Consider the following 15,855-nt stretch of genomic DNA (forward strand, 5'->3'; position numbering starts at 1 on the left):
TTACATGTTCTCACTAGTTACACCAAAATGAGTTTCAAGCTTAAATACGTTTTATACAAAGCAAACAAGCTTATGATGATATACGGTTATGTTATTACAAGCTTGCCTGAAGAGGCCCAAGTTTAAAATAACACAACTATGTCCTTCTTCTACAGCTCTAGCCTATTCTATTGGCTGGTCGGGACACGCGGCACCCGCTGCTCGCTGCTTCCGATATCCTACTCGAGTCTCGGGGACTCTTGTACTGGTCGAGCTAAAGGGGATGGCCCCGCTGATGCCTGGCTGGTCGAGACCGCAGGTTTCGTCGGTTGGCTCAGAACTGATGGTGTCTCTAGCTGACTTGTCGATGGTGTACCCTGTATAGGTGTTGTTCCACCTCCACACAGGTTAATGTCGCCAATTATCTTTGACGATAGGTCCAGTTGGGTCATCCAAAGCTCCTTAGCCTTGTCTGGGTCTACCTTCTTCGGGTACCTAGCCTCCAGGCGCTTGAGATCGATCAGGGGGTAGTGGGCACGCACCATGCTTAGCACATGTGCACCTGTGTACTCACCCGCCTCCTTCACGAACTCTTGGAACCATCCCCATGCCTTTTGGCATCTCTCGACCAGTCCGAGCTGCGGCGTCCTTGGCACTTCCTCTGTAAGCGCTGGGTCGATAAGGTCAAGGATGGGCAAAATGCCAGTTGCCACTTCCTGGTACCGGTTCTTCCATGTGTCCCGATCCTCGGTGGTCTCTAGGCATCGCGCCTTCCAGCCGTCATGATCTTTCATCACGGTTTCTAGATGTTTCTTGGCATTGACTTTTAAAACTGCAAACCGTACAAGACATCAAAATGTAACGGCATGACAAGATAAGGCGGGCAACAGAATGAGTAAGGTGGTCTGGAACACTTACTTTTTAGTTCCTCCTTCATCTTAGTTGTGCGGTCCCGGAGTTGAGACTGGTCGCGCGCCAATTTCTCGTTGTCCCCCTTCAGGCGACCACACTCTGCGGCCACACGGCTATTCTCCTCTTGGAGATGGATTACTTCGGCTTCTAAGCCTACAATACAGCTGTCACTACCAACAATGCAACAACACGTGTCATGCACTTGCTGTGATAAAATGACAACTTACGGGTTTTTTCCTGCTCTTTGTTACTGAGCTGGACGACCAGGTTCTGGTTTTGTGCCTCTTGCTCCGTCCTCTCCTGGTCAGCGGCTTCAAGTTGGTGGCGCAAGCGTTCCACCTCGGCCGCCAGTTCTCTATTGCTTGCTGTGATTCCCTCGATCTGGTCGAAGCACTTTTTCCGGTACCTTGCGGTCTTCATCAAGTGACAAGTCCTGCATGCCAAAAAAAAGCTAAGTCAGACAATTTGACTGGATAACAGGATAAAGTGGTCAAGCCAAAGATACCTGGACTTCTGTCACCAGATGTTTTGCCGCTTGTTCAACTTTCATGGTCTCTTCGACCTCTGGGATTTCCTCATGCATAACCCACTGGTCGTTCCACCAGCACGACACATATACATGTTGTGTCTTGGGGATGGCCTAGGACCTCTTCTACTTTGTCCTCTTCGGGCTCTTGTTCAGGTAGCGACGCTTGTCTGGAGTTTGTAGTCTCTGCGACCACTATGGCTTTCCCACGAGCCGTAGCATCGGCAAGCGTGCTCTGGGCCACCTCCGGCTGCTACTCCTCAGCTTGGTCTGATCCCATTAGCGCCGAAGTATCCCCCTCAGTAGGGTTAGTGATTGGAGCACTTGTACTTAGCTCGGTTCTCTTCTCGACTAGTTGCTCGGGGACTGTCGTCTGGCCGCTCATCTGCTGAGGCTCCGACGGATTTTCTTCTATAGGTTCCTCCATAGCCAGCTGCTGGGCAGTTCTCTCCGCCATTGCTGGCGAAGCCATGCCACACCCGGCTAGCTGATCAGGATTTTCGGTGGATGCCGACCTAATATATCAGAGATAAGTTCAAAAGGCAACAATATCCAATACAAATTGTAAGCTTACATCAAGGTTGCAAATACTTATAGCTTGGAAGCACGGAATGACGTGGTGAAGGAGCGTCTCTTCGACTATGCTTGCTCCACGTGCTCGGCAGGTGCCACTGGGTCTTTTTCCACGACCAGTACCGGCGCCGGGGCTTGGTGCTCGACCCCTTTGCCGCTTGTCCTCTATGTTGCAGTGGTCGGTGATGCGATCCCCGCTGGCACGGAGGAGCCACCCTGCTCCGTCGACTCCAGTTGTCTCCTCCTCTTTCGAGGAACGAGTCAGAAGATGTCTGCATCCTCTGTTTCATCATCTGACAGTGGGAAGATGGCCTGACGACGTTTGCTGGCCGCTGGCCGCTTGCCAGCAGCCCTGGCCATTGCCTCCTCCCCAACCCCGAGTACGGTCCAGTCGACGTCCTCGGCCCTAGCACTGGTCTGGGCGGTGGGGCCGGCAACCTGCGGCCAATCCACACCAGGGGGTGGAGACACGAACACTGTTGCCCTGTCACGGCCATTACTCTGGGAAGCATAAAGGCGACAACACAGTCAATTTTTGTTACAACATAATTCTACAGGTACAAGGCAGCATAATTTACCTTTGGGGGAGGTCGGGCCAGCTTGAAGGCGTGCTCGATGTCGCTTAACCTGACATAATTCGGATCAGCTAAGTTGAATAACTCTCCAATCCTGGCTTTGATTTCTATCTTGTCAAGCGCCTCTTTCCTGGTCCTCATTGGATCTACGCTACCCTGGTATTCATAGCCCGGATGTACCCTCCTCTGGCAGGGCTAGATCCTTCGCCTGATGAAGTTCCCGACCACGCTTGGACCATCCAATTTCCACCACGGGATCATCCCAAGTAGTTCTGCGATCTGTTCCAAGTGCTCGGGCTTCTTCGACCAGCTGTTCTTCTTCTCCGAAATGAACCCCACGTCGCACAAGGTGATTGTGTTCAGCTCTTCGCGGATGTAGAACCACTTCTTGTACCAGTCGTCCAACGACGTGTTCCAAGGACAGTGCAAGTACTGGGCCTTCATTCCATCACGCAAATTGAGGTATACGCCTCTGGCTATCTTCGAGCCGCCACTTCCTTTCTTCCGTAGACAGAACAGATGACGAAAGAGGTCGAAATGGGGCTGGAAGCCACCATATGCTTCGCAAAGATGGACGAAGGTGGAGACAAGAAGAATCGAGTTGGGATGCAGATTGCAAATCCCAATCTCGTAATACAAACAGAGCCCCTGAAGAAAAGGGTGCACTGGAACCCCAAAATCCCACTTGAAGAAATCCTCGAAAACCACAATCTCACCTGGTTGTGGATCGGGGTAGCTTTCTCCTTCTGACGCGCGCCATCCCGTGAGTGCCTTGTTGTGGAGCACTCCCATGGTGACGAGGTCTTCGATCGTCTGCTCATTGCTCCTTGACTTCCACCACTCCTTCGCCATGACTCCGGCTTTCTTCTGGGCGTCTCTCTTCGCCATTAATCTGTCCTTGCTAAAGGGGTGGATACGGTGGAGGGGTGATTGGTGATGATTTCGGAGGTGTAGGGTTTGGCAAGAGGAAGAAGAAGGCTGCGCCGGCGAATGATAATGGGGATCGATAAAAAGTAACTTACCAGTTCTATACTATAAATAACCAAGAGTTCCGTCGTTTCGTCCGCCCGAGATTCTTGGGAGACGTGCGCACGCGCCGCAGACGGTTGTTTTCACAACCTCGAGATCTACGCCAATAAACGCGCCCCTTCGTTACTAGTGTACGTGCCTCTTCGTTGCTAGTGTGAGAGGGCCCACACTGACGCACCTCTTTACAGGTGCCAAGCGACTGTTTGCTAGAAAGGGCAAGAAGACAGTATGACGTGCTATACCTGTCTGCTTTTTTGACCAGACGTGTACGATTGGACTTGCCAGAATAAGAAGATAAATAAATACACCAAATAATAGTACAAGCGACGTTCGTTTTTTCGCTGCATGTCTTGTGCTCAAGGATGGTCTAGACCACTGCCGTGCTCGGGGACTGTCTAGACCACTGTCGTGCTCAGGGACTGCCTAGACCACTGCCGTGCTCGGGGACTGCCTAGACCACTGCCGTGCTCGGGGACTGCTACGACCACTGCCGTGCTCGGGGACTGCCCAGACCACTACCGTGCTCGGGGACTGCCCAGACCACTGCCGTGCTCGGGGACTGCTACGACCACTACAGTGCTCGGGGACTGCTCCGACCATTAATGTGCTCAGGGGCTGTCTCGACCACTGCTCGGAGACCGCTCTCCTCGGCTACATGTGATTTGTACTCACATACAGTTGAGAGACATTTATTTAGACCTTGCTACAAGGCTCATACTTCGCCTTCCAGCAAGCCCGGGGACTACATCGGTACGATGCACCTGCCGGTGCATCTCGTATCGCCTGTACGACGATTGGGTTCTCAACTTAACTAGGAATTTTTTTTAGATCCTGGCACCATGTGCCTACGTCACCTACTACCAGGCTCGGGGACTAAGTGGGCACACTTCACCTTGCGGTGAATGTGTTTATTTAATCGACCCTTATGCTTTGACTGATTAAACGGATTACTATCGTGCTCGGGAACTATCCCGACCACTGCTCGGAGATCGTTCTCCTCGGCTACATATGATTTGTACTCACATATAGTTGAGAGACATTTATTTAGACCTTGCTACAAGGCTCATACTTCGCCTTCCAGCAAGCCCGGGGACTACATCGGTACGATGCACCTGCCGGTGCATCTCGTATCGCCTGTATGACGATTGGGTTCTCAACTTAACTAGGAATTCTTTTTAGACCCTGGCACCACGTGCCTACGTCACCTACTACCAGGCTCGGGGACTAAGTGGGCACACTTCACCTTACGGTGAATGTGTTTGTTTTTCGACCCCTGCGCCTCTAATGATCAAGGATGCTACGCTTCAAGATTCACTTACATTTCTTTTCAGAAATACAAGTGGGCACACTTCATAGGATGGAAATCTTTTTCTTTTTTCTTAAGAGCACCATACATTCTTCAGACAACCTACTTCTCCGGCGACAACGGTGGTCAGAAATGTCAAGGACTCAAGCTTTACTATTCGAAGAAGGTTAAAATGGCGTGTCGCAGCATAATACATGGTGCTCGGGGACTAGCTGTGGGGGTATTAACCCCTATACCCTTATGGCTAAGATTGGGTCGGCCCGGATCAGTGGGTCCGGTCCACCAAAAGACGACGCGCGGCCCGACCAACCTGTTCGGAGTCCCGCGTAAGGAGTCAAGACAGATTTGACGATCAAGCAAGATCTTGGTCGGTTAGAATAGGAATCCTTATCCGGTCACCTATGGCAATTGTAACTGACTAGGATTAGTTTCCAGATCTGTAACCCTGCCCCCGGACTATATAAGGCGGGCAGGGAACCCCTCTAAAAAACATCTCTCATTGACATACAGCAATACAATGAGACGCAGGACGTAGGTATTACGCCTTTTTGGCGGCCGAACCTAGATAAAACCTCGTGTCTGTCTTGCGTCACCGTCTTGTTTGTGGCTTGCGCATCTGTCTGCCGACAATCTACTACCTTGGGCATACCCCTAGGTAGACTGCCGACCATATTTCGTCGACAGGCGGGGTAATCGTGTCCGCGGCCACCGGCGGGGCTGGCTAGCACCGCACCGTGCCGGGAGGCGGCCACCGCTGGGGTGCGGCACCACCGCTGGGGCTTGTTGGCACGGCTGCGCTGTGCCGCATCCGCGGCCCCCTACGGGCCTCGACTGCACAGCGCCGTGCCGGCGGCCTGCGGCCTGCTGTGCTCCCCTGTTGTGGGGCCGCGCCAGGGCGAGGTGCTGGGAGAGGGGGAGCATCCAATCCAAGAATCCACAGCAGTGAGACACCGACCGGGTACCTTCCGGAGCTGTTCGCCGGCCGCGCGCGCCTACTCGACCCCCTGTGGGGCCAGCCTGAACTTCGGCTTCGTGCCGTTCTCCTGCCGGCAGCAGACCAAGATGGCATCAGTTGGAGAGAATTGGATTGAGGTAGGAGATCCTTGGAGCGGGAAATCGAAGGAATAAAGTGGGCTGCTGGGACGGAGGAAGGGATTCGTACCAGAGATGAGACGATGAGCGCGCGGCCTGGGCAGGACGGGGAGGCGGCGGCGGCGCCGTCGACCAGCTTGCTGCCCGCGCGCCGGCGAGACCTGGCCGCGCGCCGGCGAGTCGGGGCGGCCGCGGTGGGCTGGCTGGGGGAGGCGGCGGTGGCGCCGTCGACCACCTCGCTGCCTGGCGGCTTCTCTCTCTCCCCCGTTCCTTCTCTCCCTTCCGGTCCTTGTCGCGCGAACAGAACAAGATAAGGTTTTGATGGGATGGGTAAGGGGTAAAAGGGGAAAGAAAATAACAAAAAAATTCAAAATCAAAATATAGGACATATATTGGTCCAGGGTATTTTAGCGGTACCTCGCGTTTGAAAATTGCACACGGACGAATCCCATTTACGGCAAAAGAGCGAAGCCCCCTTCCGACGCCGATACCGACCCCGTTCGATCCCTCACCCTTACGCCGGCAGCCCTCAGCTCAGCCCTCGGCAGACCATCTCGCCTACTCCCTACTCCCCACGGTCGTTCTCGTGCAGCCCGGCCGGCGGCACCGGAACAGGGCGCAGCCGGAGCAGCGGCGCCTTGTGCCACTGCCCGCATCCAGCAGGGCGCAGGCCGGCGTCCGCAGCTCCAATCCGGCGGTCTGGCCTTCACTGTTCTACTCCTGTTCGTCTGCTCCAATCCAACTACAGCCTCTAATTTGTGGTATTTCCCTACTGTCCACTCCCTAATTTCCAATCCCAACTGTTTGTATTTGTAGTATCTATTCAATTTGATTGAAAATTGAAACTAGAATCATCAATCTAAAATTACAGACGGTGCAAAATGAATGACACCGATACTTTGGCATCTTATTTCCCTTGCGCTGCTGCCACACAACTGAATGGAACATTATTTTTTTTATACAATTTAATGTTCTTAACTATTTTGTTGTACTATTAAACATGTAACTCAAGCATCATATCAATTTGAAAAATTCCCTTCATTATAGCTGTCAATGTGTGACATACTGTATGGTTAGTTTTTGCCAATGGTAAGTGGCCCTAATTTTGAACAATTCCTGGGTCCGCCACTGCCGGGCAGTACCCTCACTTGCCGCCATTGCCTTAAATCAACCGAATGCCTCGAATCAAGGCAAGTCCACCCCTGGCAGCCCTGCACAGACCCCCTCCATCCCTAATAAATACCTTTGTGATACTATCTGACCATCTTACCTGTCTCTCCTTTCCTTCTAGTAAGGCACGCATGCAAATCATGATTCAAAATGTTTATCTCTGACCAACACTAAGTCTAAAAAATTGTAGATTATACCCATATGATTTTGGTAAAATTAGATCCATATTACACTTTCATATAATGCCAATTTCATGCTCGTAAAAATTATAATAGATGAAATATTAACCATCAAAATGTGAATATGAGTTTTTATTGGTATTTTTGAAAAAAAAAAAAGGTGCCAAGAGCATAAATTAGCTCTTCCTCCCTTGGTGGTTTGATTGGTCACTTGTTACATACCTGAACTGGAAGGAGGTGGAACTTGCTTCTTTGAGCGAAAGCATCCGTCGATTAATCTGAAAAATCTTCAGAGCTAGTAACCGTGCCCCTGCTCTGCAACTCCAATCCGTGAGTTCTTGGCCTAGAAAACCTTTTGCAACTCCAATCATGGTCATCTTTGACTACAAAGGTTTTATAGCCTTTTTCTTGCTCGAACGTGCCAATTGGCTCACAACCTGATGGCAATTTTGTCGAATGGAACATGGTTCGGGTCTCTAATTAGGGCCCTTTTTGCTTGGCAAGAACAGAGACAGACATTCTGTCTTACTTGTTTGCTATTGTCTTTGAAGCTCACATATATGTATATCCCATGGTTATTGTGTCGATAAGTGCAGTTCAGATTGGTGATACTGAAATTAGTGATAGAGTCTTATACTCCATCTGATTCTAAATGTAGGCCATTTTAGGATTCTAGCTGGTCAAACTTCTTTACCTTGGCCCATCAATGCTTGAAAAGTTACATAGATTGGCAACATATGCTTGATGTTATTAGATTCATCATGGAAAGTACTTTCACTACATATGACTTTCATTATTTCTAATGATTTACAAAAGATGCTAGTCCAGTGTCGAATTGGAGACTATGTTGCTGTCCTAAACGACCTTTTTGAATCAGAGGGAGTACTGTATACACTTATCCTCATTATGTGTGTCAGTGTGTGGCTTGATTACATACAAAAACTCAGCTTTGTCTCTGTCCTCTGAAACAGCTCCACCATGAAGATAGCCTGGGGTAAGAATTCCAAGGTTAAGAAGCAGTCGGTGGTAGTATCAACTATACCAGGCCTACCATTTGGAGCGGGGAGTGACAATGACGAGGTTGAAAGGGTGGAAAAATCAGATGCAAACACAAACTGTCCTGGAACAAAACCAGTTGAAACTGCTGAGTTGTTCCAGAGTCAGGGAGACAAGCTAGCTGAGGTACCTCTATTTCTTTGAGATTAATTCCCCACAAATTTGTTGTTCCCTCATAGTTGAACGGCTGATATGTGTTTGTGGGGGTTTTGTGCCGTTCCTGTGTCGCGCTCCTTGGGAGTTGAATTTTCTCATGGTTTCCTTGGCCAGAGAATATTCAGTAACTGCATACTTCATTAAGTGATTCTTATTATTGTGCAGTATTTCAAATAAGGAGTTAAAGCCCAAAATGAATTAATCTGTCTCAGAAATCGACCTTGGGTATACCCTCTCTTAGAAATCCACATGAAAAGCTGCTGAAATATTCAGTTTTGGCCGTCCACGTGCTTTTGCATTTGCCACTGCCTATAAAACTCTTTGTGGACAACTAGTGAGGTATAAATTTGTAGCTGGGTTCTGTAGGCCTACAAAAATTGTGCAGTCCAGTCATACTCAGCTTCTATGTGATACTAGAAAGAAACTTTTTTTTGTTATTTTTTTAGGAAGGGAAGTACCATGAAGCACTTGCTAAATGGGAGGCGGCGCTTATCTTGACACCTGATAATGCAATACTTCATGAGCAGAAAGCTCAGGTTTTACTTGAAGTGGGAGATGCATGGCGTGCACTGACAGCAGCAACCAGTAAGCTCTCGTTCTTTTGGATGAATGACTTGCTGGACTACGCCGCTATAGAAAATGCCGTGAACTGGGAATAACACCAACCATTTAAGTGATACTACTACTATAGTAGCACCAACCATCCATTGTCTAGAATTTACTCAACCCATGGGGTTTCTTTCCTGGCAAAACTAAACATTAGTGACACTTCTGTTGTAAACATGCATACAACATTGATGACATAAGTGTGAAGAACCACCCTATTATCACAAAGTCTGTATGATCGTAGCAGCATGTATGAGCTAAGTCAGTTGTGTCAATCCCATTTTCTACAGTAATCAAACCATTTAAAGACATTTTGGGGTTGTCTTGCAGGAGCAACAGAACTGGATCCATTTTGGCCTGAGGTTAGTAGGGATTTCATCAGTGATGCTACTGGCTCTCTTTCGATTTTCGGTTTCTGCCCAGCTTGATCCCTGGGAGAATGCCATCATTACTCAATACTGTCCCCCAATTAATCAGTAGTGTAATCATCTGCATTATCTGATGATTTACAGGCTTGGGTTACACTTGGTAGAGCACAGTTAAATTTTGGGGAGCCAGATTCAGCTATAATGACTTTTGACAAGGCATTAGCTATCAAGGTGCCCATTTTTTTCTTTTTAGCCTAGTATAATCCAGATTATCTCCTATGCAATCATTGGCGATCATACATAAATAAGTTGCCTTTTACGCCTAAACGATCTGTTGGATGCTTTGTGCAGCCTGACTACAAGGACGCAAAAGCTGACCGTGAAACTGCTGCTCGTCTAGTCAAGAAACGAGGGCAGCTGCATACATCAGGTTTAAGTGCTAACAAGAGACGCTTCACAGTTGGGGAGTACACAGAGAAGGGTGCAGAGGGCGAAGAAAAAGGGAAAGAAACAGCTGTATAGTCCAGTTAGTATGCTCCCTTTTAATCCAGGTATGACTGGCCTAGAATGGATGGAGCTCATGTAAGATGTAACCGTTTCAGGATTCTGCTCCAATTTTGCATGTCAGGATTCTGGATTTCTGAGCTGCTCGGTTGTGACAGTATATGTTTAGAGGGAGATGCATATAGAGGTCTAGAAGATATGTGTCGTGAAGCCATGTGGTGTTTGTGCATATTCCTGTGAGCCATGTGCAAATGTTGCCTCGTTGGCCCGGCTTATCAGTGTCAGTGTAGACCGATGGGCCAACCAATCTGTTAGAATCTGTAACAAAGCCTTTTTAACTGGCAGCTTCTCAGAAGTGTCACAAGGATTGTTGTCTATTGAGGAAAGAGAGGAATGTGACTATGGGAGAAAAATGTTGTTTGTTCTTCGAAGTGCGAAGCTATAAAATTTTGGACTGTGAGACTATATACGAGCATTATTTTACAAGTTGCTAGTTGCTACTAGTACAAATTCAGGGATTATGGAATTATACGAGACATCTTAAACAAACCAACTTAATATTGTAACATTTATGTGTCAACGTGAAAGGCTGCTCTCAGGAGTCAGGACAGCACCAATGAGCTCATGTTAGTAATTATCATAGGGTTGGGTTCAGGATTTTGCTGGTCTAGGGCACCCGCAATAGTTAGAGTTAGTTATTGGCTCTAAACCAACTCCTTCAATAATGCTAATTTTTAGTACATAACTTTTAACATGGATAGCCACACATAACACTCTTACGTAACCTTAAAGTATGTGTGAGAGTTTAGCTCTAGATCAAGAGCTAGCTTTTCTCTCTTTTCTATTAAAATATGAGAAAAATACTTAAAGGTAGTTTAAAAGTTAATTATTGGAGCTGCCTTACTAGCTTGCAAATACCTCCACGCTCCACAAGGCCCTGTCCCCTGAATCCCTGATACATGAGAATTGAGAAGCCGTCCTCTCTTGCACGGAACAAGCTATCAGAGGATTACTGTACTGCGTTCTGTAGCTAGTGTGAATGTATATACGATGATCGGCCAAAACTGCAAGTGCGTCAATCCATTCATCCTATCACCATTCTACTTCGCGACGTGCACGTATTACCCTGTGAACTCCATTTGAGAAAAAAAAAACGCATGAGTAGAGGAACCATTTTAAAAAAAAAAGTATTATAAAACATGTTGCAAGCGGTTAGGATCTTTCACTCTCTATCTTTCATAATCAATATAGTAGATGAAAATAGAAGAACAAATAGACATAAGATAGGAAGACTATTCTTTATTCGTCTAAATATTGGTGATTACAACATAGAGCTCCCACGTATATATATAGAGTACTGTGAAGATCTAAGTATTTGGTAAGAGCCCACATGCAAACGGACTGGGATTAAGATTCTTCCTCCTCCTTTCCTTCTAGATAGAGTCTGTATGTTTTACAACACTCTCTCTTGGCGATCACTACGATATGCACATGCCTCATTAAAAACTCCATCTGAAAATCCAGTGGTCCGTATGTTTTACAACACTCTCCCTTAGCGATCACCACGATATGCACATGCCTCATTAAAAACTCCATCTGAAAATCCAGTGGGAAAAAACGATTCTTGGAGAAAATAGTACATCGCATCCGTTAATTGCATTGCACATGTTGTCTCATTAAAAACCTTGCATGAGAGACCTTCAAGTAAAAACTCACATAGGAAAAAAGAGTACAACATTTAACCTTTTTGGTCATGTATTTTTCAGGATATTCTATTATTCATGAATAGATATTTATCTTCATAATCTGTGCATAAACTTTAATGTTTTAACAAATATGATCTACATGATCTTTGTAATTCTAATGGTTTTAATTACCTTCAAGGTAGATTTACTCAAATTGCTCCCCCTCGTAAAATCATCCTTTAAACTTCATTGTTCAATTCACACTTTTTCATAAATATGTGCTTAATAATGGTATGCAATACCATAATACCAAAATATTGGCTTACCATTCTTCAATGAATTATAATATGAATAAATAAGAGCAATATACTTCATACATAAATGACCACTTATTAGCTGTGCAAAACAAAAAATCCTTCAAGGCAATAAATCTTTTCAGAGGATTAGGGGGTAAATAAGTTATAGTATTCAATATCTTCTAGATCAAACTTATACTGGAGTTTGAATACTTATAGTTCTTCTTCCTTAGTGGATTTTTCAAATATAGTTTTACAAATCTTCAGGATTTTGATTGTACCACTAAATAATAAATCTAATCTTGCATTTGGTATTTATGGGATAATTCAATTATCAAAGTCACCATTATTCTTATACATTCGATGGTATTTAGAGGATATCAACACTTCATTGCTAGCTATACAATACACACTTTCTAAGTGTTTGTATGACACCTTCATGGTGTTTAGAATTCCTCATTTTCTTTCTTTCGGGTATACATTCACTTTAGGGATTAATTGTGTTTATTCAAGAATCAACCGGTAAATCCTTCATGGATTAATTCCTTCAAGGATGTTCTCATTTTTTATGAATAACATATCTTTTGTGAGATATATTCTCTACTTTATGAGAGATTATTATGTGATATATACAATGAGATAGTGTTATTCACTACAAAGTCATTCGATGACTATTCCTTCTAGGAGATGCTTTGCTTGAGACTTCAATATTCATTCAGGAATATATTATACCTTAGACTTCTTAATACTTGGTATAACATTTAATTTTCATATGTTTCGATTAATATTTTTCATGAACTATATGGATCTTCATAATCCATTTATTAACTGCATATTCAATATTCATTCATTTCATTTGCCAGAGATATAGCAAAACATTTATTTTTTCTTAGTAGGAGATTCATCCTCAATTACTTTCTTCAGTGACCCGATATAATCGCATCAAGCGACTTTGTCATGGACTTTTGTTTTCTGGATTCAGGTTCTTATAAGAGAAACATTTGTAATTATAGAGGTAGCGTTGTCGATAACTATTATTTTCTCCCAATATTCTCATAATATGATATTATTTTGTCTCTTTGTTATTTTCCAAACAAAAGATGATTAGTTGTTCTGCATACCCAACACTAATGATGCTCTCGCTTAGTGTGTTGGATTTCATCTTCGTGATGATCCCCTTCATGAGGTGCTTAACCTTCTTCATGAGGTGTTCTCTTCATGAGAATGGAGGAGTTTGTTCATATTTTATTTAACAAGTATACACTAAACTAGAACCCACAGGCGTCTTCGTAGATTTTAGCTTGATAGTATACAATATTTAGTTTACTACTAGTAAACACAACTTCTGATTTATAACTTCAAGTTACTTCTCTCATTTTCAAAAATATCTGGCATATGCTCCGCTTCATGCTTCACAAGAGCATTACTCAAACTACTGTTTGATTAAGTGCGTGATACTATTCCTGCTTCAAGCTTCAAGGAATATTTTACTTTGAAGATCATTTTCCTTCGGTGGAAATAATATTTGGCATTCAAAATAGGCTTTCTCTCCCCCTAATTCCAATATTAGATCTTTAATAGTATACTTCAAAAGATATCCCCTACCATAGGCTTAAAATAATTCAAAAATAGTATGCTATGATGAAATTTTATGGGAAATCTTCAAGCACATATTTAAATACGAGAGTTATTATACATTAAATGTAGAATATATAAAAGTGCAATTAAGAATGTTCAGCATTCCTACAAACTCAGGGATATTCTCCCACTAATTTGCACATATAATAGTTTAGAAAGCTATTTCATTGTCTTGCTTCTTTATTGTTTAGCCAAAAATTGATCCAATTACTCATACATAAAAAATATACTTCAAATGTATAAAATACGCAACATTCAAATTCTCATGGAATTTCTTCTAAAATTTATAGTTGCCATTAATGCAAAATTCTCCAAATATCTTTTCTTCAAAAATCCCAAATCATCTAAGTATGTTATCCACCATCTTAATTCCACAATTATTCATCCCATCAATTGGCACACTTCTCCATTTAGCTAATTTCTAATTAACCAACTCCCCGTGATCTTAGGCTACTTGGCCATAGACCAATATATATTGCTTATGCATGCAATGCATTTAAAGCAAAATATTCCTTAGTTCAACGAGAACTAGCATGCTAGCTAGCCAATTTAATTACGAGAATAAAAGATAGTAGCTACAAGCTACGAATATTGCTTCTATGCTAACATTCATGCAGCAGTGAGATAGTTGCAGCTCAACGAGAGCACAACATAGCGATACATATTCATGTGTAATGTGGAATGCTGATATTCAATCCAATGTATTAGATAACAACAAAATATAAAGCTACAAGCTTACATGCAATTAGTGCAATGTAGAGAAAGTTAACTTGGCCGGAAGGGACGCGGCTATGACTTCAAGTCCTCATACATGCACTTAAGATAGATTTAGAAAGACTATGCCTATTAAATATATATTACCTATATTTTCTTATGCCTTTTACCCAAAATCCTCCCCCTTTTCATGCCACTATCACTTCAAGTAGTAATATACTTCATGCATCATCTATGAATAATTATTTCTAATGTTCCATAGAATATAATCATACTTCTAGTATATATTGGTGCTGGCATGAAATTCACATATCTTATGTACTATTCAGTGTATAACAACATATTTAGGGTAGGACATAAACTTCTAGTTTTCGGGCTAAAGTATTAAATACTTAGTTTTAGGATTATACTATTTCTTGGCTAAATTGATCCTTCCAAGATCAGTTAATATGCCAGTATAGTCCAATTGTTCATGTGCTTTTAGGAAATCCAGTTTCCCTTCTACCTATATGGCAGTAGCGCACAAAGAATTATAACCTTCATGGTTAATTGAGGCTTCTTAGTGGATAAAATCATTGCAAAAATTGCTTAGATAGGTAAAAATAGGCAATTGTTTATATGTAAAATATATAAATCTATAATTCATTGCATGCAAGATTTACACATATTACTGCAGGTGAGAATTGCAACTAAGAATATAAATGCTTCATGTTAGTCTTAAAGCTAATAAAATAACCATTAACAATTCTATGAGTTTACATAATCCACTTAATTCAACGGGAACTAAAACTTAAAGCACTATCACCACTACTACTAATACTTCAAGATAGTAAGTTTTAAAGACATATAAGTCTATAAGCACATGGCTAAGCTCTTCTTAAAGAAAACCTTTAAATATTCTAATTCTCATCCATTCTTACATGTCTTAGCCTCTATGCTTGACATTTAGCTACTTCATGCATGCTCTATTTCCTAATTGTGATATGTACTCATGATCCTTCTAGGAGTACACATATGCAAGTCATATATCCTGATTTATAATGCTGTCTAAAAATTTAACTCAATTTCTACTTAATATCGAGTAATTCTGGATGATAAATTTGAATACTTCTAGTACTTCAATGCTCTCGGTCTTCTATTTCAAGAAATATTTCTTCTGAAAATAGACAAAAGTCTTATTTATCATCTCGTCTTCTATGACTTTTAATCACAAAGCTTCAAACTTCTAATCACAAAGCTTCAAGCTGATTGCATTTGTGTATATATCAGTATTATATCCCATATGGCCATATAGCTTGAAAATTCAATTTTCAATATTTCTGACATTATGCTATCATAATGTAGGATATCTTCTAGAATTTCTCAGTGAGTCCCATAAGATCTTCAGGATTTAGCTTGGTCATATACTCATTCTTGAGAGTAATATTAGTAATTACAAATGCTTAAGACCCACTCCACTTCTGGAGCAGTTTAATATCCTACTAGGATCTA

At 43.4% G+C, this 15,855-nt stretch overlaps 1 protein-coding gene across 2 annotated transcripts; it reads left to right on the plus strand.

Annotated features, from left to right (window-relative positions):
* Positions 1–6,449: 6,449 nt before the first annotated feature.
* Positions 6,450–10,456, plus strand: LOC136463542 (uncharacterized). 2 transcript variants are annotated; one of them, XM_066462526.1, is made up of 7 exons: positions 6,622–6,753; positions 8,313–8,523; positions 9,000–9,138; positions 9,490–9,521; positions 9,672–9,758; positions 9,879–10,053; positions 10,130–10,456. In XM_066462526.1, the coding sequence occupies exons 2-6, from the start codon at positions 8,320–8,322 to the stop codon at positions 10,047–10,049; spliced, it is 633 nt and encodes a 210-aa protein (XP_066318623.1). In that variant the 5' UTR covers positions 6,622–6,753; positions 8,313–8,319; the 3' UTR covers positions 10,050–10,053; positions 10,130–10,456. The 2 variants fall into 2 exon arrangements, with proteins under 2 accessions (XP_066318624.1, XP_066318623.1); XM_066462527.1 differs by having other exon boundaries at positions 6,450–6,753; positions 9,879–10,456.
* The last annotated feature ends 5,399 nt before the right edge of the window (positions 10,457–15,855 follow it).

Source organism: Miscanthus floridulus, chromosome 7, assembly GCF_019320115.1.
Source record: "Miscanthus floridulus cultivar M001 chromosome 7, ASM1932011v1, whole genome shotgun sequence".
NCBI classification, from domain to species: Eukaryota; Viridiplantae; Streptophyta; class Magnoliopsida; order Poales; family Poaceae; genus Miscanthus; species Miscanthus floridulus.

Excerpts from the sequence above, each read along its gene's own strand:
- LOC136463542 (XM_066462527.1), top strand. The coding sequence starts at position 8,320 with ATGAAGATAGCCTGGGGTAAGAATTCCAAGGTTAAGAAGCAGTCGGTG. Across the intron at positions 9,139-9,489 it reads TGCACTGACAGCAGCAACCA|GAGCAACAGAACTGGATCCA; the intron begins GTAAGCTCTCGT and ends GTTGTCTTGCAG. Across the intron at positions 9,522-9,671 it reads TGGATCCATTTTGGCCTGAG|GCTTGGGTTACACTTGGTAG; the intron begins GTTAGTAGGGAT and ends GATGATTTACAG.